Source organism: Musa acuminata, chromosome BXJ1-1, assembly GCF_036884655.1.
Source record: "Musa acuminata AAA Group cultivar baxijiao chromosome BXJ1-1, Cavendish_Baxijiao_AAA, whole genome shotgun sequence".
NCBI classification, from domain to species: Eukaryota; Viridiplantae; Streptophyta; class Magnoliopsida; order Zingiberales; family Musaceae; genus Musa; species Musa acuminata.
Genome location: NC_088327.1, coordinates 4,075,097 through 4,099,731, shown reverse-complemented (window position 1 = coordinate 4,099,731; position 24,635 = coordinate 4,075,097). Strand labels below are relative to the sequence as shown.

The window sequence follows — 24,635 nt, the reverse complement described above, 5'->3', positions numbered from 1 at the left end:
GAATCATTGTCAAAACTATACAATTGTTCATTGAGATGAACCAAAGAAATTCCAGTGCTAAGTTTTAAGTGACTCATGTTCCGAAAAAAAAGAAAAAAAAAGAAAAAGAAACATCTCAAAGTAATCCTTTCAAGTGGACAATAAAATCATCGTAGAGATGATCTGGTTTTAAGGGTTAGCACCAGTATGAAACTCTTTGTGAGGGCCCTCCGAACAAAACGATCTTTATGTCCAACATTTGCTTGCTTCAGAAGTTCTAGAACTTTGTTCAAGTGAGCATCATTTTGACCAGCTTCGCACCTGGTTGCATTCGCAAGCGCTTGCTAGTGTGTTAACTGCAGGCATGTGATGAAGAAAGCCGAAAGCTAAGGCAGCCGCAAAACTATCTCCACAACCCACGGTATCAACAACATTAATCTGTTGAGAATTCACGATGGCATATTTATTGTAGCAATAATTCTGAGTTTTGGACAAACAGTAAAATAAAAATTAGTAAATGACAGTTAGATCACAAGACATGAACAAATCATACCTTGAATGAGGGTGCACATGACAGTGGAACTGTTGATCAGAATAGATCCCATAGAACCCAATTTGATGATGACCCATTTTGTTCGTTCCCCTCTACTAATCAATTCCTGAATTGGGTTCTTGATCCCTGTTACTGACTTGACCTGGTACCACCATATGAGAAGGATGAGTTGAAATGCTTAGTTTGAAACAATGGAAAATGCATGTCAAAATTAGATATGAACTTAGTGATATTCAATGATTTAAAAAGGCGCTCGGGCGAGGCGAGGTCTGAGCGCCTCGCTAATCTCCCAAGCGGCGCGCTTCAAATAGGCGCCGCTTGGGCGCTCGCTCGAGCCCAGGCGCTGGGCGCTTCGAGCGAGCGCCTGGGTTAACCAAGGCGACCGAACCAGGATTTTAGGTCTGGTTCGGTCCTGGTTCGATCTCTGATGGTTAGTTGGTTCAATCGTACCAACTAAAATCGATATAAGTGAGAACCCAACCCTAACCCTCGCCGCTATCGCTGCCGCTCTCGATCTCACTGCTCACAAACGCTACCTTTGTCGCCGCTCGCGCCTCCCACTGCTCGCCGCTCCTGCTCCCGCTGCTCGCCGCTCCTGCTCCCGCTGCCGCTGCTCGCCGCTGTCGCTGCTCACAAACGCTGCCTCTATCGCCGCTCGTGCCTCCCACTGCTCGTCACTCCTGCTCCCGCTCGTGTTGCTCGCCGTTGTCGCCGCTCGCACCTCCCACCGCTCCCACTCCTTCTCCCGCTCCCACTCCTGCTCCTGCTGCCGCTGCTCGCCGCTGTCGCTGCTTGCAAACACTACCGCTGTCGCCGCTCGTGCCTCCCGCTGCTTGCCGCTCCTGCTCCCGCTCCCACTACTCGCTGCTGTCGCCGCTCGTCGCTGCCTCCTTACACTTCGCTATCGTTGTCGTTTCCTCTTTTCTCAGTGCTCAGCACCCCCTTACACTTCCTTCTTCTCCTTTTGTTAACAGTATACTGTTAATATTGTTAGGTTTATTTGAAATTATTAATTATTAATATTGTTAATAGATTTTCTTAATTTAATAGCATATTTTAATTTAAAATTTTAAATAATTATATTTATTAATTATATTATATATTTTTATATTTTAGCGTCTCGCTTCGCTCGGGCGAGCGCCTAGCGTCTCGGACGTTTTTGGACCTCGGTGCCTTTTAGCGCTTAGCGCTTTTTAAATCGTTGGTGTTGTTCTAATTCTAAAAAATGTTAATAATTAACTGAGTTTCCATTTTTCTTCTTCATATGACTTGTCATCTTCAGTATTATGTTATTACTAAACTATGCTCTTTTTTCAAAGAACTCGTATATTGTTTACAAGATTGATTTAATCTTAGTTTCAGAACCTTATAGGAGCTGACCATAGATGACCTATTTGTAGTTAAAATTCAGGTCATTGGTAGATATTTCAACCTAACCATACAACAGCTTGTCATGAATTATAATTCCAGTTCCCTGATCTTTACACCATTTCCATATTAATTGTGTTTTAATCAAGTTCCAACAGTAAGGCTCCTATAAAAGCATCCAAAAACATCAAACCGCTTAAGTCCACTTTCCTGCAATGGTGTGTGACAATATTACCAAAGAAGTCAAAGTGGTAATATAAGGTAGAATAAAGTAAAGCATACTTTTACTCTCCCAGGGGACTAAAAAGATTTTTTTTTTCATGTGAAAAAATGAGGATGATTGTTCTCGTTTCAGCAAATAATAGAAAGTTGCATGCACCAAATCAGATACCTGAACAGAAAATAAATATAACCAATAGATTAGGATGTTTATATATAAGCTAAAATAATCCTACACGCTAGTGGCTTTTAAAACTACCAACTTGCTTTTGTTTAGCTTTTTGCAATATTTCTACAGAATTTAATACTTTTTCTATAAATATTCTGCTTATGAATGTTAAGATACTGCAGCAAGCAAACTTTTATCAGAGATTAAAAATGCACACTGATGCAACAGCAGATAATTATTCCCTCTTCCGACCTTACTAGACAATCAATTACACCAATCGAATGCCCCTTTTGTTACCTGAAACTGTGACAACTATGAAGTCGGAGGTCCCATGTCTTAAGTTTTCATAGCCGGCTCAATGGAAATTAAACTTGATAAGCCTGGAATCACATGGCTTAAAATGCTTAAGCCCAACAAAGTAGTAGTAGGTTCATCTAATCCTATATAATCATATTATCCTCCGACTTCTACTGTAGGACTAAATTGGAAGTGATGATCTCCACTAGTCAAGTCTAGTGCGGAGTTGGGGTGTTTCAATCTTCACTTTTTAAGTCTATAATGTGGCCTACTACTACTTTTCTCTCTCACTTAAGTTTAATGTTCTCATTCCCTTTTAAATCTCTCCCACTTAAGGTTTAATGTCCTTGTGTCCCCTGTATATCTAGTGTTGGAATAAATCTCTCCCATTAAGGTTTAAGATCCTTGTCAATGTCTAAAGGTTATGACAGTTCAGATTCATGGCCAAAAAGGTAGTGTTTAGCATAGCCTTTGGCTCAAGCAGTAATATGTCCCTCCAATCTTATACATGCGTTGATACTTTTCACTTGGCCTCGCTCACTATGCCTAGTACTAGGTTAGCTCTAACATCAATTGTCATAATCCAATACGATGGAAAATCTGATCAGTTAATTGATAGGGCCTGAAATGATATGACTTAAATGCTTAAACCGAAGTTGATGGTAATATGTCCATTTAGCCCTATATATCGTCTCATCTATTGCCCCACTTTCAATACGAGATGAAATTGGAGTGTTATTTGAGTAGCTCTGAAATCTATTATCTACCTCCAAAAATGACATCTTAACCTATGTAAAGAAAACAAAAAGAAAAAAAAGGAGTCAAAGCAAATATATGAAACGGCAAATGAAGTTATTTTCTGTTTGTCATATATCTAAAGTTTGAAGATATGCAATTTCATTACCATATACAACATCGAAGAATAGGAACATAATGTCGAACAGCAAACCTCATCAGATGTTAAAAGCACATCAAGAAGTAGCAATTCCATAATAAAGAAATAAGCCAAACGAGAAGTATCAATAGTTACGAGTTCTACCTCCAAAATCTATGCTTTTGAAATGGATCAACCAAAACCCAGCATAGAAGGGTTTCATAGGCTGCAATGCTGGCAGTGTCGTCGATATTTTGGTTCATTCCAACATATCTAATGTTTTCATTCCAAAGCACATCAAGGGGTGTTTTCATTCCAAAGCACATCAAGAAGAAAATTCCCGTAGATTTCATCACCAACATGACCAAGGGTGAAACATGACAGTCCTAGCCTTGATGCAGCTATGGCCAAGTTGCAGTTACCACCAGCTTCCCAAAATTTCTAGACATGAATTAAAAATTATTCGTGTTACGTATAACTATAACATAAATCAGGGTTGGGATCGAAAGAAGATGGGTTTTGTAGGATTAGAAGTAGGAAGCTGTTCATTTTCTGAAGGTTTCACTATTCAGTAAGTTATACTCATGGAATGAAGAAACTTTAAAACATGCAAGAGGATACAAGCATTTGCGTACAGATTTCAGCTTAATATCACTGAAACATTTCAACACTATCATAGGATAATAATAAAAAGGAAAAAAATGGCATGACCTTATTAACAACATCCTGAAGTCAATAACTTGCAAAAATTGTGCTCTCTACTTTTGGTGAACCAAATGGCCTCTCAGCAACAAAGGAGTTGGCCAAATGAGTAGCATGCTTTATATCCATTGCTAAAAACAAGGGATGTGCTAGTTAGTATAAATTAATGATAGAAGAATTTGAAGACCGAGTAAATAGCGGATGGCTTAAAATTCTTAGGTATACATCTTGCTTGGACCTATTTTGATAAGAGACTTGTGGTCAAGACTAATAAAAGCACAGCATTAGATCACAATTCGACAAGCCATGCCCTCACCTTTGTTCTCCTTATCAGCTAAGTTCTATAGTTCTGCAATATTAGAAAAGTATAGGTCACCAGTTCATAACATCAACCAAGCTCTATTTTCCTTGCAGAAATTTCTATCCACTTATGAACATAGATCACCCTCTATATCATCAGATTGTGTTGTAGTACTTCTATATACAGGACTTATTATATTCTGCCAAATATTTTGGGAAAATGGAACAATATGGTTGAAATAAGTACTGGAAAAATGCTGCAATTAGAAACATCAGAATTGGGTAACAGTATTATTAACAAATGTAGACCTTTCATGTGATGTTTGTGTAACAAGATAAAAGTGGATAATTTTACTACAACTTCTCTTTCCCTTAGCATTACTATGAGTTCGAATCTGGACCGGACTGGTTAGTCAGACCGAAAAATCATGAACCTAACCAGGTTCGATTCATTACTCAGATCATTTAGAGTATAAAAGATGGACGTACCATAATAACCCTCTTCAGAAAGTTTTTATGACATGATTAATAGTTTGAATGTACTCTATCTAAGATGTCTTGGATTCGATTCCTTGATTTTTTTTTTCATTTGTGTATTAATTTATATGTCAAATCTAATATATATAATTCAAATTCTTAAGGATATTTAAATCATTTTATCTTGAAATGAATAAATAATATTATATTATATTATATTTATCACTATCTATCGCCTGGTATGTCTATTTTCGTTCCTATGATACATTTTTTTACTATATTATAAATTTTATTTTTTATAATGTTATTAATATATATATATATATATATAATTTATTTATTTATTTATTTATAATGTTAACCCACCGGATCAACCGATGATCCAATGTCACAAAACTTGACCGGATCGATGTTTAGTCCGTCTATGATGTCTATGGTTCAAATGTTTGTTTACTTCACGACCTCCATATCTACTATTCCACAAACCACTACCTATACCACATTTACAGAGGCGAGCAACGCGGAAAGTGGAACAAATTGGAAGCAAATAACTGAAGGAAAAAAGGAACAGAAAAAGAAAAGCTCCCTCTCTACCAACCTTATCCGGAGGAGAAGCCGCCACCGCTCCATGTACGCCCGGTGCTCCGCCGTGGAGGCCGGAGGCAAGCTGGGGACGTCGAGAACCACGTCGACGCACAAATTCACCAGCGTCGCGATGCCTACATTCTTCTGCACCCCCTTCCTCTCCCTCACGACGCCCAAGGTTGCGGGAGCCATCCGATTCACCCCTCCCGCGGCGACGATCCGGGTGCCTGCGCGGCAACCGACGGCGACTAGCGTCGGCGGGAGGACGACTCTCCGGCGGGGGAAGTGGAGGAGCGCACGGCCCTCGACGGGAAGCGAGGGTTTGGGCCTCCAAGCGACCCATCGAGGGAAGCGAACGAACGAGAGGGACGGAGGGCGAAGTGAGATATTTATTGTGGTCCGGAGAACGGTTTTTACAAATCAGTCCTGATCAAAGTATTAATTTCATTTTAGCATATACATGTAATGCTTAATAATACAAGTTAATGACTATACATAATATATATCGATGTGTGGATATAATTTTGAGGATTAAAAAATATTTTTTAAGGATAAATAATGAAGATGAAATATAAATATAAGATTTTGTGATATATTAGATGAGATTTAACGTGTGGGGTGTCTTTAATTTACTTGAATGACTATTCCTATTCGATTATTTTTGTCTCCGTAGTTATTTATAAAACGGGTATAATTTTGGTATCATTTGATAAATTAATTATTTTTAAAAATATTGGATGATACACATTAATATCCTATTTGATATCTTAACTAATAAGGGATACATTATCAACTAATCATTCGATACATCATCGTTATTATGATACCTAAAGGAGGAGAAGACGAAACTTCCATCACAAGACTAAGTATAAAAGCTCATCTTTAACACAAATAAGAAATACCATTCGCATACCTCAAATTACTAACTTGGATATTGGAACTGGATTGGAAAACCTCTTCCAACCTCGATCTTGATATATGTGACATCTTAGAAGCTCGTCGTTTCCATCTTCGAGGCACCTCAGACAACTCTACACATACAAGCTTGGACCACGTTAGGTTGATCAAAACGTCAGCAACATTTTCCCATAACATTAGCCAAATGACTCACTTACCAAAGATTAAGGTTCAATAAGTATTTTAATCCACATACAAATTCATATGTTCCCATAACATTAGCCAAATGACTCACTTACCAAAGATTAAGGTTCAATAAGTATTTTAATCCACATACAAATTCAACATATGAATTCATGAAATATATTGACCGGTAGATCCGAATTCTTTACATCACCAATAAGGGATAAGCAAATTTAAGGATTGATTTTTGCATCCGAATTACAAAAAAATCAATAGATATATAAGCTTCCATGATGCTTGATTTATGAAACAAACATCGTGTATTATTTTCATCATTTACATGTAAATTGTGTCCATAAAAGAGAGACAAAAAGAATCAGCCATCATATGACGAATCCGTCCCCAATTGTCGAGTTCTTCAATATGATGGTGACGCCAGATCGTATATAGAAGCCTTCAGCAGATCTATCAGCTTCTTGTATTCCCTGTGACCGTGCATCAAATTATAGAAACCATCACTTACTATAAAACTCTGAAAGCAAAGTAACTACTTTAGACATGCAAATTTTTTCACAGGAGAAAAACAAAAAAACAAAAAAATTTAATTTTTTTTTGGACATGCAAGTATAAGACGAACATGTAGAAATATAGTTCAGATGGAGATTCATTATCAATACTAATGACAGATGAATCACAAGATTGCAAAGAAGATTAAATAAAACTAAAACATAGAAGATTGCAAAGAAGATTAAATAAAACTAAAACATCACATTTAGCTACCAAAGTTTTCCTACTGATAGTTCACAAAGTAGAGAAGTTACATATATTAGAGAGGTAGATCCTCAGGTTGCTATGACAAATTCTTATACAACAATGTAGCTTTTCTCTACAACATTCACAAGCAAATATGTCTAAATGATTTCAGGTAAAATAAAATCCAAATGAAACTATATAAAATGTGAGAGAAGATCAAGGCAAATATCATGGAGCTAATTTCATATATGACTAGAACAGATACTAGTAAGTGTGGCCTATATGTAGCTTTTGATAAGATTTAAGAAAACCATACATCTGAGTTTGAAATTATCACATTCTTCCCAATCCTTGCATTCTTGTCAATTATGCAATTCCTGTAATGTAGACAAAAGGAACATGGATGTCAAGCACATATCACAAATAGAACAAGTCATAAGGCTTTAAGACTGTAAAATGAGAAACAATAGAGAGTACCTTATCTTTGTGTTCTCTCCAATACCTATAGGGACCCTCCCTTCAGCTAATAAAGATGCTGTTTCAGCATCTGTCTCATAGTAGTCAGCACCTAACATAACTGTATCCTGCATACATGCACCCACACGAAGGTAAAATTTACTATTGTGATAGGGCAATTGGCAGTACAGAAAATTGTCTTTGATGTGGGTCTTTTTCTAGGATCAAGAAACAAACCTTCAAGTGCACATTTGAGCTTATTCGAGATCGGATTCCGATCACACTATGCTCTATCAAGCAGTTGTCCATGAAAGTTCCGTGGGAAACAATAGAATCAACAATCTGAAATTGATGTATGGAGAGTAAAGTGATAGCTAATAACCAAATAGATAGATAACATGATACGGCATGTATCAGGTGTATGGATAAAAGACATCACATGCATTTGATGGATCTATGGAATTCATAAGGTAGTAAGTAAATAGAAATTTAGATGTCTCTCATGCACATTACAGTTATCATGATGTTTAGTCTGCTGCTTAAACTATTTAAGCTCAATACAAATAAGGCTGCAAAGAGTTTGCTGTTGTGGTCATACTTAATATACCATCGTCACAAATGTAATTTCATATGTAAAATATTCTTGAAATTTAAAGACGCAAAACTCAGCAGTAAAAACCTCTATGAAAGCTGCACAACTCCAAGGTTGTAAATTTAACTAATAGATGATGTCAGGTTAGACAATCTATGACTTACCCTGAAGTTGGACATGTCAGTGCTTCAAAATTTTGAATTTCTGCCAAAAATTTCAGCTGCAACTAGATTTAAGTTGATAAGAGACTAGATAAATCCTAACCAATTTTCAAGGCCAGTAATCAAATGAGAAACAATCATTCTTGATGGGGCAAGTTTGGCAATACTGTGAACAGAAACAACACTAAGATGCAGCAGTCTGACAATACTTTTACCATTAATAGCTAAATTTAGTTCTGTTCATCTATGTAATGTTTAAACTTTAAATAGTATCTGAGACCAATTATGAAAATTTAGGAGGCTAGCACATACAATAAATGCCTAGAACCACCATGCTTCACCTGCAAGAATTATTGTCTTTAGATTACGTGATTGTAACCACCACTAGGTGCAATGTATATGACCCATATTCATTTTCAGTAGTGACATTGACAACATAGAGTGGCTACACCAAGTTCAAGCAAGATTAGAATGCCATTTGCCGGAAATGAAAAAAAATGCATTGCTTAACTCATGGTATATCGCAACAAGATCTTATTATCATCAAAAGGACACCAATATTTACATATATTTAAACTGGGAAATTAACCAACCTTGCTGTTGTCAACCTTTGACGGGGGTAAGTTTCTTCTTGATGTATACGTTGGCTTTGTTGCATCATAAAAGCTGAAGCGTGGTGGCTGTATGGTTGATTAAATCATTAGAAGATAATGTATGGTTATTAGTACAAGAAATAATGTCAATAATAACTAATAACAAGTCAAAGTTCATATCATAAGTATGTGAATAATTCGTGATTAACAATTTAACACTACAATTCAAGTCACTACATGGTGCATTCAAGCTTAGAACTGAACTCCATATGAGAAAACCTAACAATTATCTATGCCTAGCGGGGCAATAATTGATCATGAGGAGGTGCATATCTATCGAAGCTTTCTTAACCATTACTCCATGCAAAATCAAATTCCAAAGTTAATTTGATGGCCTTCAACCTGAGTTGATGCTTAAATTCATATTACAGGTACTGATATTCTATTCACACCATGTCTAGGTAATACAACTGAGATTTTAACATGTATAACCAACTAGGAGGTTTTAAACAATGTACATGGTAATAATTTATTGCATGTAAATATATCTCTTAAGGTATTATATGGAGACAAAAGGAATAAATTCAAGGCCAAGAAAGTGTGAACATTCCATTGCTTGCTTTCTTTTTCTTTTGTAGTATCAATACCTTGGGCTTCCCTAGGATCTCAAAAGCTTGTAACATATCAAGATTTGTGCTTTTAATTTGGAACATTGTTTTTTAAGTGTTCTTATCTCTTCTTCAGTTTTATCCTCCCTTTCCCATTGTTTCTCTTTTCAAGCGCCTATCATTTTCTTGTTTCCACTTTATTTCTTCTCTATGTTGTGCAGTTTGATCTATGTTGTTGCAACTTGCAAATACTTGCTAATTCTTTGTACACACTGGATGCTTGCTTGATATACTTTTAGAAATTGATTTCATCAACCTTGAACTGTCATTTCAACTCTAAACTGTTGTTTTCTCTATACAGTAAGTAAAAGCTTATATTTTTCTTTTCAACCTAGATCACAAAGAGGTTCACTACATTGACTAGTCTTTACCATAGCAGTAAATCAGGCCTCAATCAAAGTAGCATATTATCAGGAATGTCATCGATATGACATCACTTGTTACATCTTTGCTCCACATGAATGTGCCACATTATATTTCTATAATTTTTTTTCTGTGATTAATTTGCTTGCTAACTTGCTTCATTTGTAGCACTTATATGTGACTCGTTTGCACTAGCTAAGATTAGGAAATGTAGGTATTTCATTATAACCATACATGCAATCAAGGGCATGCAGTGAAAAGAGTCTAATCCAATGAGGTTCTGTGGAAGGTAAGCATTGCGTTATATCTTTAACATGGGATGAGTGGCAATTGACTTCCAGTGACCTGCAAGTACTTAATTTTTTTTGGCATTCAGCCCTTGTTTTATTGTGAAGACTAAATAGGCTTAACAAAGGTTAACAATTTTCTGTTACTTTCTCTGAGATTTAGTCATAGCAGGACTCCAAGCATATATTTCATCTAATTTTTCTATCTTTTCTCTCCTAAGGAAAAAGAAAAATTAAATAGAAAGAAAGATAAAGGGAAGTCGTCTATATTATATGATGAGTCAACATATTTGACTCTAAGGCTATCGACCATGTCAGATCCAGCATCAACAGAATATATAACTAGATGCAATCAATTTTATGCTACAACATTCATGACAGGGCATATGTTGATGATCTACTTGATTTATGATGCCACAATCTATGCTGTTCTTGCTCCGATGCTATAACACTATCACTACAAAGTTTTTAGCTACAACTAGGAGAAAACAATTGCAATATAATATGTTGTAATAGCAATTTAAGAAAACCAGGAAATGAAGAAAATTAATAGAAATGCAAGGCCAGTGAAAAATAACTTGGATAATTTTGAATGCTAAGATATCAGTTACAATAAAAGGAGTAACAAAACCATATCAGAGATATACAAGGTTAGTAAAAAACAGTTAATTGGATTTAATAATGGAAACATATTGGTATTAATAGGTAAAATATGGCATTGATCATTATGGTAGATGTAACATTTTGCCGTAAATGATGTAGAATAGCATCAAAGATTACAGAAATTATGCAAAGTGACCTACATAGCAGTTAAAGAGACTGAAAAGAAAGTCCAGAAATGTACTAATATGCGGACATTGTCTATGTATGACAGAATATATTACATTAAAGTAGAATTCTCTTGAAACTTTTTAATGAAAAACACTAAAATTTTATAATTAGTTTGAACTTATAGCTCTTTAAGTTGAGTGCTTTAGCATAGAGTAGCGGTGGTACTGAATAGAGCATCAAGTAACCAAAGCTAGAATACTTAATTTATGAAAAATCTAGTCTCGTTTACTGTGCACTGATCCTCAAAAAGCTCTTAGTGCAGTCAGATGTCACAGAAAATGAAAAAAAGGAAATGCATGCACAAAAGTAAAGTAGTTACTGGAGCATAAAAAGCACTTACATGTGCAGTAAGGGCAAGATTTGCTTCAAAGAAAGATTTAATTGTCCCGATATCTTCCCAGTAATCATTAAAGAGATATGCCTGTCAAAAAGGTCCTAACATTTATTAGACAGTGAGGAAGAATAAAATAAGTGGCATGTCTATCAATGGGGATAAACAATCCATGCTTCTAGATCTTCAGAAGCACAGGTTTGAACTAAATGATCTACTGTGTGAATGCATACAATTTACTTTAAAGGGGCAATCATGATATGACTGATGACTCCAGATAAGAAAAGCAATTCAAATTGACAAAAGATCCAAATTTTAGAATATTTTGATGAAAGATCACCAAGTTTGGTCAATTCATGTTCAGAGATCTCTAACCCCTCCACCATGTGTTATCTGATGAACATACTTATTAATTGTTTCCATTTACTATTAAGATGCCTTGCAACCTTGGAACTAACAGTTCCTAAGTTAAAAACTCAGAAATTAGCTCAATAACTAAGTTTCTTAGGTGTACCAAATAAAATAGATGCTCATGTCAAACCCAAAACTCAGTATTCTCAGTGATCTTTGGAATGGGTTGTCTCCAAACAATCCTAGGAACCATAAATTGAGAGCTAAAAAGCAAATATGAGAATACGTTATCATGATTAAAAAAAGAAAGTCTGATTAGAAATAAAATCAAAATACATGGAACACCTACATAAAGACTTTGCTAAAAAGTAATAATCAAATGCAAGCATTTGGGATATTGACATAAAGCAATGGAGAATTAGTATTCAATATTTAACAAAGCATCATATCAAACTCCCTAACAACTGATGCATTCACAGGGTCCAACTTCCAGTGAGTATAAAAGGATTTTATATATCAAGTTATGGATTTGACCGTAATTCCAAAGTTAAATACTATTTATTCATACTGTTAGAAACAATATGAATATCACAATCACAGATAAGAAATTAAAAAGGTCAAATGCTTCATTGAATCTAACACTTGATTTAGAAATAAGCAACAGACCTTGATGAAGAACTCTTTAGCAGAGGCAGGAATTATTTCAGATCCAAAGTCATTTGCAGTGGGAAACCGCCATCTGGCCCAACAATGATGCATAACATGTAAGGCTCCTGTTTAACAATGCTTACTGGTGACAGAGTTGAATTCTCCAACAAAAATATAGTTACTTATGCAGTATCTGTATCAGGTCAAAGAGAACTTGCAAGAGGCAATTGCTTTTCAATGCTACCTATGTGGTAGCAGATAGCACTTTGCAAACATCAAATACAGAGGAAAGATACATAAGAAAGCATGTTCCCAGTCATGGGACCCTCGAATAGCCCCATGTAGGGTGTGACTATAGCTTGAGATAATATATGAGTTGCTAAGCACTCATAAATGCATCCTTCGAGGACTACTTTTTGTGGGCTTGACCAAAAAGGCTTTTGGGCCTAATAGTGATAAAAATGGCACCAAAATAAAAATCAATTTGAGCAATATTGAGACTCATTATGGACAAGTAAATGTATCTGGATGTCTAAGACATCAATCATTTAAGAGGGGAGTGTGACATTTTAGAATACCCACATTGAATGTGAGCTATAGCTACACCATGAGTCACTATTTACCATTAAGAAACACAATACTTCTTTTTGGTCCCATCCAGTAGCAACCTCCCATCCAACATTCGAACTGTGTGTCCACATACACTTCCCATCTAAAACCTTACATAAACATGAAAGAAACAAAAAATTCAGATTAAGTATAAAAATGCCTTAACCAACATACTGGTCTCATCTGTGCACATGACACTAGTGACTGACAATATTAAGATACATAGAGCATACATATTGTCCATTAGCATTCCTTCAAGTACAGATGCTTCAGCCTTCATGAAAGCTGAGGTATCTAAATGATAAAGATGCAATCATATATCCCCTTGTAGAAAAAGTTCAGTATCACCATGTACACAAAACTAGATGCAGTAGGATTGAAGAGTCATACCTGAGAAGATTTAGAAGTAGCTCCTTCTTGAATACATATACTCCCATTGAAGCTATATATGGGTTCTTTGCTGCCTCTTCCTTTGACAACCCCAAGACACTGGTATCCACTTCCTATATTACCATAAAACAAAAAATATCACTGTCAAGTAGAGAGTGGTGGGTTTTAACTAGACTGAATATGAATGGATGCATCCATGTTGTGCCGTGTCCCAAGTGACACACCATCTCAAAGTGTGACGTGAAAAAAGCACAAAAGATGCATATCTTGGTCAAGTCACCGGGAAGATCAAGAGGATGGGATGAGTGGAAGTTACCATCGCCTTCAAATCTTCTCCTTTTGGTTTTTCACTGAATGAAATAACTCTTCCTTTATTGTCTATCTTCATCAAACCAAAATCTGAAGCACGACTGACAACAAAATGAAAAGAAAAAACTCAATTTGGAAACATTAGTAAACTCAAAGATGTAGCTTGAAGGTACTCAAAATTTGATCATCCAAAATATATAAAAAGTTACAATTCCCTGACCAACCAAATGAAGAACTTATAAGTTCTCTAGGGATAAAACATAGATGAAGTTTTATGCATTAATTTATCATAAATCTTTACTTTGTTATTCCTCAAAAGTCAACCCAAGAAGTCAATGCTTAACTTAAAAATGATTCAATGCTGAACTTAAAAATCTAGAAAAACAATTTACCACATGATGTTTCATCAAAAATTTTATGATGAAACTTGAAAGAAGTTCCCAGATAATATACTAGCAAGTAGCAACTAATAACTGTATTATTTATCGAGTGCAAAAAGGACAAAAGAAAGTTTGACAGACATAACAATTGGTACTGAGTGAATGCAATTCTCATTAGTGATAATATGGAAACATTTAACTGAATGCAAGAAAGCAAATGCCTTTTTAAACTGAATGCAAGACAGACATAACATCTATTTTTAAAAATGATAATTGTTTTAAACTGGAAAAGCTGCTTGTCCTATTCCGAGGTTGTGTTACTTTGGTTAATTAGTCTTACTATCAATTGTCTATTTCACTTCTCACTAGGCAAATGGATTTTTTGAAGTAACCATTCAATTACCTGTCATCCATCGGCATGCAGGAAATGGTAATATCAGCACCACTTTGCCGATGATCCTGAAAATAAACAAATTTTTGATATTAAAATAATTTTGACGTATAGATGCATGGATGACTGTTACTTTAACACTAACCTGAACAAAGTCCATATAATCCATACGGTATAGATGATCTCCGGAGAGAATTAGCACATCCTTTATATCCTTGCCTTTGGCATCCTTCAAATTTAAAGCAGAAAAATACAATCAGTAAATAGGTTTCCACAATATTAAAGATTAATTTGTTAAACCATGGTAAAAGTAGAGTAACATATGAGTAGTTATGCAGTATAATAAGTTGTGGGGTGGCATGACAATCCAAAAAGGCCAAAACATTATTCAAACAGAAGCATTCTGTTCTGCGTAATGTAGTCCAAGGTTCCTAATTTTGCCTGGACTGATACATACTGGATGGTATTTACCGCTCTGGATGTAAACAAGACACTGACTGCCCCTTTTTAGATGGTCCAGTCCAGTTAATTCTTTTTTCAAGGTTAAACAGCAACCTCTCTAACATGGTTATTTATGATTAGTAATTTAGTAGAAATCTCAACTAATTACTATGTGCTCAATCTATCAAGCTCCGGACATAAATGAGTCACGGACTGCCCCTTATTGGATGGTCCAGTCCACTCCATTCTTTTTCAAGGTTAAACAGCGACCTCTCTAACATGGTTATTTATGATTAGTAGAAATGTCAATGAATCACTGTGTGCTCAATCTATCAAGGATAAATTAAATATGCCATCATTATCAGTATCCATTCAGCACATAACTGAAGAAGTTACTACTTGAGTCATCAACTTGATATGTAAGTGTCATCTACAAAAGTTCTATGTGATTACAATTTCATGAAAGAAATAAAATTGTAATTGTCAATAAAATTGTTACATGGAAGAAAGCAATGGTGAAATCTTTCTCCAAAAATGTTTGTAATCTAGATTTTATAAAGAAAAGGCTGATATCTTGATGTTTAGCAATTGAATGTAGAGAAAGGTCTGGGTTTAACTTTTTAAAGGCAAAAGAGGGTAAACATATTGAGCCTGATGGTAAGTGTCAAGACAACAATGCAAAATTGCCTACTTGTAGAGTCTAGCTTTGATCTTCATGTTGCTTCTCTATAGTTTTGCTTAATTCAGTACTGACAAGTCATATAGAATAACCACAAGTGGTATGAATTAGAAGTGTTATACCTAGCAGAACTTAAGTTTCTACTAGCCCAAGGTAGTTTCGCACTAAGCCATTCTGTTGAACTGTGCTGTGATGGCACCAACTATTCTGAACTATGGCCAATTCAATTTTCGGCTAGTTTCAACAGGCACAAAGTAATGTCAATGCCAGCCACCAAGTTAATTTTAAATTTATTTCAACTGGCAAAGGGGCGGAAATAGTTATAATGATTTGATTGCATGCTGAAAATGGCCATGATGCAAAAATTTGGAAATTTGGTAGTTGGTACATAATAATTATCTTTGCACACTAACACACACATTAGTGTATAGCCTGTTTAAAAAAACATTTATTCTTACTTTTGTATAGCCTGTTTAAAGATATAAATAAACAGGAGTGAAGTACATTAGGATCAAGGTAGGCAATACCGAATAATACCGCCCGGTACGGGCGGTACTTACTGGTCCGATGGTATACTGGTACGCGGACAGCTCGCTACCGGGCGGAACGCAAAATAATAATAAAATAATATATATATATATATATTTATATTTATATTTATATATAAATATTTTAGAAAAAGGCGATGCGATGTTGCCGAAAAAGGTGACGTTCGGCGACGTCGCCGAGGAGCCTATTTCAGATTATATATATATATATATATATATATATATATATATATATATATATATATATATTATTTATTTATATTTATATTTAAATAAACGAGGCAACGTCGCCCCGCGTGGGGAAGGAAAAGGCGACGTCGCCGAGGCGATACGACATCGCCTTTTAAATAAATATATATATATATATATATATATATATATACCGAGCGAACTGTCACGGACAAACTTCGAAACAAGGTGTTTGATGTAATGCTTATATATGTCCGTGTCTTTTGGCATGTTCATGCCTTGTACAGCATGTAGAGGGGCGGCCGAAGGCTTAATAGTCCCATTTTAGTTGGGTTGGTGGCCTCTTTAGGCTTGTAAATAAAGGTTGTGTCATGTGGACACACGCGAGAGCTTGTCGGTCTGTAATGGACCATTTTACCCTTTGTTGTGCCACTGTTCAGAGCTTGTAAAGTCTGTTTGTAACTTGCATTGTCTATGAAGTGTTTTTCGGACATGTTTGCTTGTGGATCCCGATTGAGGCGTTTTCTCTAGCCCGTTCTCTCTTTTGTTGGTCCTAAGGGACAATGGGAGACTTCGGGGAGGCTGACCTTTGCGGACGGACACGCAAGGGTGCCGCACGACTTAGGCAAAACCAGCTAAGTCCGTGTCATATGGTATCAGAGCGGGACAAGCACTCATTGAAACACTTAGCATGCAAACGTGGGGGACCTAGCGGGGCTGCGTTGAGGGCAGTCAGCACACGCGCGACCGTTTGGGGGAAAACGGGCATGGAGATGTAGGGAAAAGGAGTCGCTCGGAGGAGCGGGCATCTAACATTGGCATTCAGAGGAATGGCCAACCCTTCGCGCAAGAGGCACCACGAGAACAGGCAAGCTTGGAAGAATTTGGAGCGCACAAAGGTTGGGATGGCTGAGTTTGAGCTACGGCTCAACGTTGACAACATACTTGATGGTGCTCTAGGCAAGCGAGGCGCTTGGCAAGAATGAGACCATGCAAGGTGGAATGAGTTGCTCAACGACCAAAAGAGTTATGCAAAGCTCACAGAGGTGAGGGGAATTGCTAACTCGAAGAATTTGGTACTCATGCATGGGCTTGTATGCGGACGATGGAATGTTCGTGGCCATCCCAAGGCGACCGAGACTCGGCGCCATGGAGCATTGAAACTTCCTCTTCGGCATGTGAAGGATACGTCCGTAGGAGGCTGAAGTGTGCAACGAGTTCAGCATGTTGCTAGGCCTTGAGGGGCGCAGTGGGGGCTGTATTGACGGGGAGGTGCAATCTAGCAAGTGCGTTTGCAGGAGGCAGAACAATGCACAGTTTGTTCAGCAGATCGGAGTAGTCCAAGGGGATGGTGGTCTCCGAAACGAAGAGAGATGTTGCTCAAATGGGATAGTTATCCAGGAGGGATAAGTCTCGGCTCTCCAGTGGGAGAATCATGTGCGACGGACTGCACATGTTGAGGAGGAGTACCTCAACAAACAACAACTCCACGAAGCTCGATGGACTGAGCAAGCGACGAGGAGTCGTCGCATGATCTCGCTTGAGAGAATGCATTGGTGGATGCATTGCGAGATCAAGTGGGGGAGCAATCCAAAGCAACTCAAATGAAGGCACACTCGGAGTCGATATGGAGATCGGACTCAAGGGAGGGCTGACCCGTGGAATGGTGGGCGCGAGGGCCACCATCGACTCAATGCAAAAACGAGGAGCGGAGCAACTTGGGTGTAACTTGGCGAAGTACCCAAGCCGCATGAAGGGAGCCAGCATAGAAGTTGGAACATGGAGCAGAGGCACAGTGCTTTCCCTAGACAGAGGTCAAGGACATGAACTCTTGCAGAGGCAGGAGTAGAATCATGCTGTTCCATGGGTCCTTCATTCTGACAGAGCGGACTCATCTTGCATGGTGCCAAAGACGAAGGGAGCTTCGGGGCACATGCACCTTATCTCGGAGGAGCATTTGATGGAGGAACTAAGGCGACTCAATTTGCGAAGGCGAAGTTGAGTTCAGAAGGCCTTAGCACGGGGCAAGAGGACGCAGAGGCGGGTACTCTTGAAGAATATGCCACAGTGTTGTCATTCAAGTTGCCATAAGGGAAGCGGTGCGCAGCGGAGATTGTGCTGGTAGGGGCAGAGGCCCAGGATCCAGACAATGGTGCACAAATTACAGTGAAGTCGGTGGACTTCGGGAGCTACTAGGCGACGGACTGTCCTAGAGCGGTGCTTCATCTAGGTGTGACCCAAGAGTGGGTGGATGAAGGTCGATTGCCAAAGGAGCGAACAAAATCGAAGGTGGAGGAGACCCTGCAATGTATTGGCAGAGGCCACACATGGAGGGTTCACAATTCGAGTTTATTCTACAAGGATCAGAATGCAATGGAGATGTCACCGGGAGGCGACATGGTGCAGCGGATCGTGGTGGAATAGTTTGTGGCAATGCGATACACACAGTGAGTCCCGGGAGGGACTAGATCATATGGAGGTATGATCGGGAGTTACTGGAAGCTCCACTTCGGTGAACAACACGACGGCAAGAAGGGCTATGGATTCAGGGAGTGAAGGCCATGGTACCGCAGAGGCGGGTCTTCCGAGCGTGCATCGAATTTTGAATCGGATGAAAACCTTGGTCATCAGCATATGAGGGTTGTGTTCCACTAAGGGAAAAGTTCGAATGCAAGTACCAGTGAGTTCCATGGGAGGGACTTGATCATGCAGAGGTATGATCGAAGCAGCTGGAGAGTTGGACTGCTCCAGAGTTCATATTCGCTTAAGGGAGCCCGGCAAGTCAGAGGACAAGGCCGAGTAAGCGAACATTGCTACCAAGGAAGCTAAGGAGAACAGAATCGGTGCAAACTCTACAACGTGATGGCAGAGGCCATGCATGGGAGTTGCAGTCTGTCTTTCCATCGACAAAACGGACTGCTTGGAAAACACAGAGGTGTTGAAGCAGGGGGTCGAAAGGGGCGAGGAAACGACGACGAGTCCAGAGGGACTTAGCTACCCAAAATCAAGCATCAGTTAGAATGGAGGTGGACTCAGAGGAGTGCCACGGAGACATATCTACTGATCGTGAAGAAAAGGGATGCAGATGCGAGGCGACGGATAGTAGGGCCATGGGCATGGCAGCGCCATGGTACCGCAGAGGCGGGACTTCCGTCAAAGTCATTGATCCCTTGCTCTCATGGAGGGAGAGCGCTTGGTCGTGAAAGGGGCCGAGGAGGTGGAGAATGCAGAGGCAATATCCAAGTACCGAGACAAGGCTGAAGGGCAGAGGCCAAGAAACTTCGTAAGACCGGTGTCAACAAGTTTCTCATCAAGATAGCCGTAAGTGAAGGACTTCGGGTCATGCAAGAGTGCACGACCAAGGAACGAAGTAGGCAGTACGCGGTGTTATACCTTTGCTACTCAGTGGAGTAGGCGACAGGGTTGATGGAGAAGACGGTACAATCCCAGAGGCGACCTCATCTATCAGAGAATTACTCCAAGTTGGGGGAAAACTTCCTGCATTCCAGAAGTTCAATGGCATTGAGAAGGTGAATCACAGTAGCTAACTCAACGCAAGGAGTGCAAACACTTCAAGTGCTTCAGAAGTGTGAGCAAAGAGCAGGCGAAGGCCAGTAACCAGTTCGATGCATGAAGTACAACCTCGAGGAGGCGGGCGAAGTCAAGTAACCTTTGCCTTCTCAACTCTTAGGAGAATGGGCGAAACCGAGTACCCCAATTCTCTTATCTATCCAGCAGAGGAGCTCTGCACAAGTTCAAAGACCCTTCGAAGAGAATGGAAGACAACCGTTGTCAAATCCTCACCAATGGTGATCAGTGCTACTGAGAGTAGATTGTCCGCTTCATTTCCCAACGAATGCCAATCGAAAGCGGAAGTGATGCGAACCTACTTGGATGTGACAACTAACTGAAAGAAGAGTCAATGAGCAGACGTTGTGGAGGAAGGACCCAAAACTTCAGAAGTTTGCGAGGCGATGCTCGTTAAAGCTCCAACAAGCATCCACCCAGTTCAAGCAGCATGTGGAATTTTTGAGAGACTGGCGCAGTAAGGATGGTCTTTTCCTTCATTTTGGTGGATCCGCAGGAATCAACGAGGATCAACACAACTCAGCCAACCCCACACCAGAGTCAGAGTCATTGGCGAGTTGAAGCAGCATGGCGGATCAAAGGTTCGACTACTCAAAAACAGCAGCGGAGAGCAGTTGGGAGCCAGGAGGCGCATTGCAGCTGGAGCAGAAGATTGAAGACTCAGCAAAGGCGAAGAGTTGCAGTGTTCACAAAGGCTTCGACGAGGACGTCGAAGGGATAAGTGGGGGAGAATGTCACGGACAAACTTCAAAACAAGGTGTTTGATGTAATGCTTATATATGTCCGTGTCTTTTGGCATGTTCATGCCTTGTACAGCATGTAGAGGGGCAGCCGAAGGCTTAATAGTCCCATTTTAGTTGGGTTGGTGGCCTCTTTAGGCTTGTAAATAAAGGTTGTGTCATGTGGACACACGCGAGAGCTTGTCGGTCTGTAATGGACCATTTTACCCTTTGTTGTGCCACTGTTCAGAGCTTGTAAAGTCTGTTTGTAACTTGCATTGTCTATGAAGTGTTTTTCGGACATGTTTGCTTGTGGATCCCGATTGAGGCGTTTTCTCTAGCCCGTTCTCTCTTTTGTTGGTCCTAAGGGACAATGGGAGGCTTCGGGGAGGCTGACCTTTGCGGACGGATACGCAAGGGTGCCGCACGACTTAGGCAAAACCAGCTAAGTCCGTGTCAGAACGTCGAAACGTCGATACGGTACGATATTGCGAACCTTGATTAGGATAACATGCACACAATATTTTGATGCTAGAACCTCAAAATATTTGACAAACTTTGAGCTTCATAAAATTTGACTACCTTCTCTCCATGTGTTTAACTACTTAATCTGAAAATTTTAAGCTTACCAGCAACATGTAGAGCATAGTTACTAATTAGCAAATTAATGAATAACTTTTCTAGATCAAAGGCATCTTTTCCACCTGTACAAGACATATATTGATAATTTATTAACAAGAACTGCACGCAATAACCATGAATTACTTTCATAAAACATAAATGAAGAGCATAATCAATTAAAACAAATGTAAATATCACATACCTCAAAAAGCCAGTGGAACTGCCGAACAGCATCTGCAGTGCCCTGAAACCACCTTTTTCCTTCCACGCCAGGAGTTTGAGTGGCTGCTAGAACCTGAAGTGAAAAGGTGGCAATATTGAATTCTGTTGTTATTTTAAACTATAAAATTAACACACTTCTCTCTGTTTAATTATGTATACATATTCTGATTTCCATTTTTTTAGTTTCTTGTGCAGTTATATAAAGAGAAAAAAGACCTGGAAACAACACAGGGAAGTTAGTAGATACATACCAACAATTTATTTAAGCTAAAGACACTTGCCAACTTAAGAACATTGATATGTGTTCTAACTACAACTTGAGCATGTATTGGATGTCTGAAGTATGGAGACATGATAACTGCTTTAATCCACATGCTATAGAAAAGTATAAGTTAAGAACTATATTTAGCAAAGTCAAAGCAAAAAAGGTGGTCTGACAAAAGTGATTTCAGTATATATTAAAACCCATCAAGATATCTATTTGTTTCAAGAAATTTGCTAATTAGAAAATTTTAGTCAACAATGTTTTATGTTGCTTAATTTGGAAGGATCATACTAGACAAGATTCTGTTCTGTTGGGAGTTTTGCCTGTTAAATTGATATGACTAGTAATGTATGTGACTGGCAAAAATGCAATTTGCATCATCAATGGGATGGCTCAGCATGTACCATGTGATGATCCATATTCATATTTCTTCAATAATGTCTGCACTAAATCATCTAACTAAAGCAACCTTTCCTCATGTTCACAAATTATCAGTTTAAGAATGACAACTCATACTTAATTAGTGCCATTTTAATATACATGTAGATGTAACCCAACCAAGCACAACCTTAATATACATTCCATTTCATGATTTTGGCAAGTATCCTAGTATATGCATGTTAAATTTTAAAATGCATGTAAATGTGCATTACAACAATATTTAAATAGACTTTTTTTGTGTCCCAGTACAGTTGTATTGACTGTATCTTTTTCTGAGGCAAATTACCCGTAAGAAGTGAAGAGTCCATAGTTTACTTTGCTATAGGTCAAAGAAAAAGGAAAACTTCCACAAGTTGTTTATGCTTGCTCTCAAAGTTCATTAACTTTCACAATAATCTATTCATTTATGGCCATATCAAATGCTTTACTTCATGGTACCAATTTACTAATTGTGATAATGTATTTTATAATTATAGATCTATCACATGAATTTAAATATTTTTTAATGCATAAGATGCTTTATTTAAAACATCCATGTTTTTATATATTTACGCATTAACTATTCTGTCAATAACTTTAGGATAAAAAAAGCAAAGAGAAACAGTCCCTTTCAACCATTTTGTTGAAGCAAAAAAAACGTTACTGCAATTTCATTGCTTTTGTTTCTGTTAAATACCTAATTGTCACTACTCTTCATGGTATATGACTCTTGCCTAGCACATTTATGTCTTATAAACTTAATTTATTGGATAATGAACATTAAAAAAATGATTCTTCAGATAAGTAATTCAGTTTATAGTATTTTCAAAATTATTCATGGTTTACTAATAGCTTTGTTACTCGTCACCATTTTGCAACCCATTCCTCTGTTAGTAAGGACAACAAGAATCTAAGGTCTTCTTAAATAACTAAATATATTGATCATAGCTCGATTGAGATAAATTAACATGCCAAGGAGAAGATTTATCGTATTAGCTTTAATCTGCATGCTCCTATAACTAAAATCTGATTGATGTCCAAATTATCTTCTAGAGTAGTTAGAATAAAAAACCAACATATTAAGTGTATGACTGCCAATGAGCAAGATCAACATAGAAGTCTCATATACCTCAACAAAACCATCCCCAAAGCTCACACCATTACTGAAGTTGTAAGCCCGTGCCAGATGTCTATTCAGCGATGCAGAGTTGAACTGGGTGAGAATGTACACTTTATTGATCCCACTGTTGATGCAATTGCTCATCGGCACATCGATCAACCTATATGCACCTCCTATAGGCACCTACAAAAGGAATCTTCTAAATGAAAATCATGGTTTCAAATTCAAACATTTACGTACCTTCAAAGAATACGGGAACCGTTTGCTCTAATGCACTCTTTAATGAAGATTGACTTTAATTACCAATACAATTACACCCTTTAGAGGTGCATAAAAGATGGTCCATCGGAGTCAATGTTGGGGCTAGCAATTGCCAATTTGACAGCTCCAAGAGTCAAAGATTACTTACAGCTGGTTTTGCCCTACGCTTGGTAAGAGGGAATAGACGAGTTCCAGCACCTCCACCTAGGATAACTGCCACAACCGTCCCAGGGTTCCTCCTCTCAAGATCCAAATCTCTAAACTGCAAAAGACACAAAATGTCAATGTTTCTGTCGTTCATATATGAAGTCTTATTGTGTTAGGATGCTTTTCAAGGGGGCAAAGTTTGATGCTACGGCAATGCTATCGCCAAAAGTAGTTGATCTCTTGGGCACTGAAATTACGATCGTTTGAAGCAAACAAGCGCTCTTCTTTTGCAAGAAAAGAGTATTTCAAGATTCTACTTCAGCAAACCTAATACTGATGGGAGGATTCAGAACAGAATGAGACGACGACGACAAGATGAGACATTCACCTTGACCTCCGTTTCGACGTCGGTGGTAACGATGGCCATTTGGACGACGAGGCGTTTCTCGGCAGCACCGACCATCGAGCCGCGACCGCTACGGAGGCAGCGGAGGTAGCGCTGCCAATCCAACCTCGTCCCCATGGTTTGGCCGTCTCTGGACGTCCCGACCAGCCGTGGTATTGGCCTGCCGGGGAGGCGGCCGACGGTGGCTAGCGGCACCATTCGGCTGTTCATGCACATCACCATGTCGCCCTGCCGGAGAAGAGGAAGAGTAGGAGAGTGGGAGAAGGACATGAAGCGGCGGTGGTACGTTGCGA

General features: G+C 38.5%; 1 protein-coding gene and 1 long non-coding RNA gene across 2 annotated transcripts; both read right to left on the bottom strand.

Annotated features, from left to right (window-relative positions):
• Positions 1-6: 6 nt before the first annotated feature.
• On the bottom strand, positions 7-5,882 carry LOC135614768 (uncharacterized). Its single transcript, XR_010487735.1, has 3 exons — positions 5,537-5,882; positions 533-674; positions 7-417 (listed from the first exon to the last, which is right to left on the bottom strand). It is a non-coding gene; the product is annotated as an uncharacterized LOC135614768 (long non-coding RNA).
• An 878-nt stretch (positions 5,883-6,760) lies between these two features.
• LOC135614660 (glucose-1-phosphate adenylyltransferase large subunit 3, chloroplastic/amyloplastic-like) lies at positions 6,761-24,635 on the bottom strand. Its single transcript, XM_065112283.1, has 15 exons — positions 24,325-24,635; positions 23,938-24,051; positions 23,538-23,711; positions 21,704-21,796; positions 14,862-14,945; positions 14,729-14,784; positions 13,953-14,046; positions 13,637-13,749; positions 12,656-12,728; positions 11,648-11,728; positions 9,159-9,245; positions 8,050-8,154; positions 7,834-7,940; positions 7,673-7,733; positions 6,761-7,088 (listed from the first exon to the last, which is right to left on the bottom strand). The coding sequence occupies exons 1-15, from the start codon at positions 24,610-24,612 to the stop codon at positions 6,987-6,989; spliced, it is 1,632 nt and encodes a 543-aa protein (XP_064968355.1). The 5' UTR covers positions 24,613-24,635; the 3' UTR covers positions 6,761-6,986.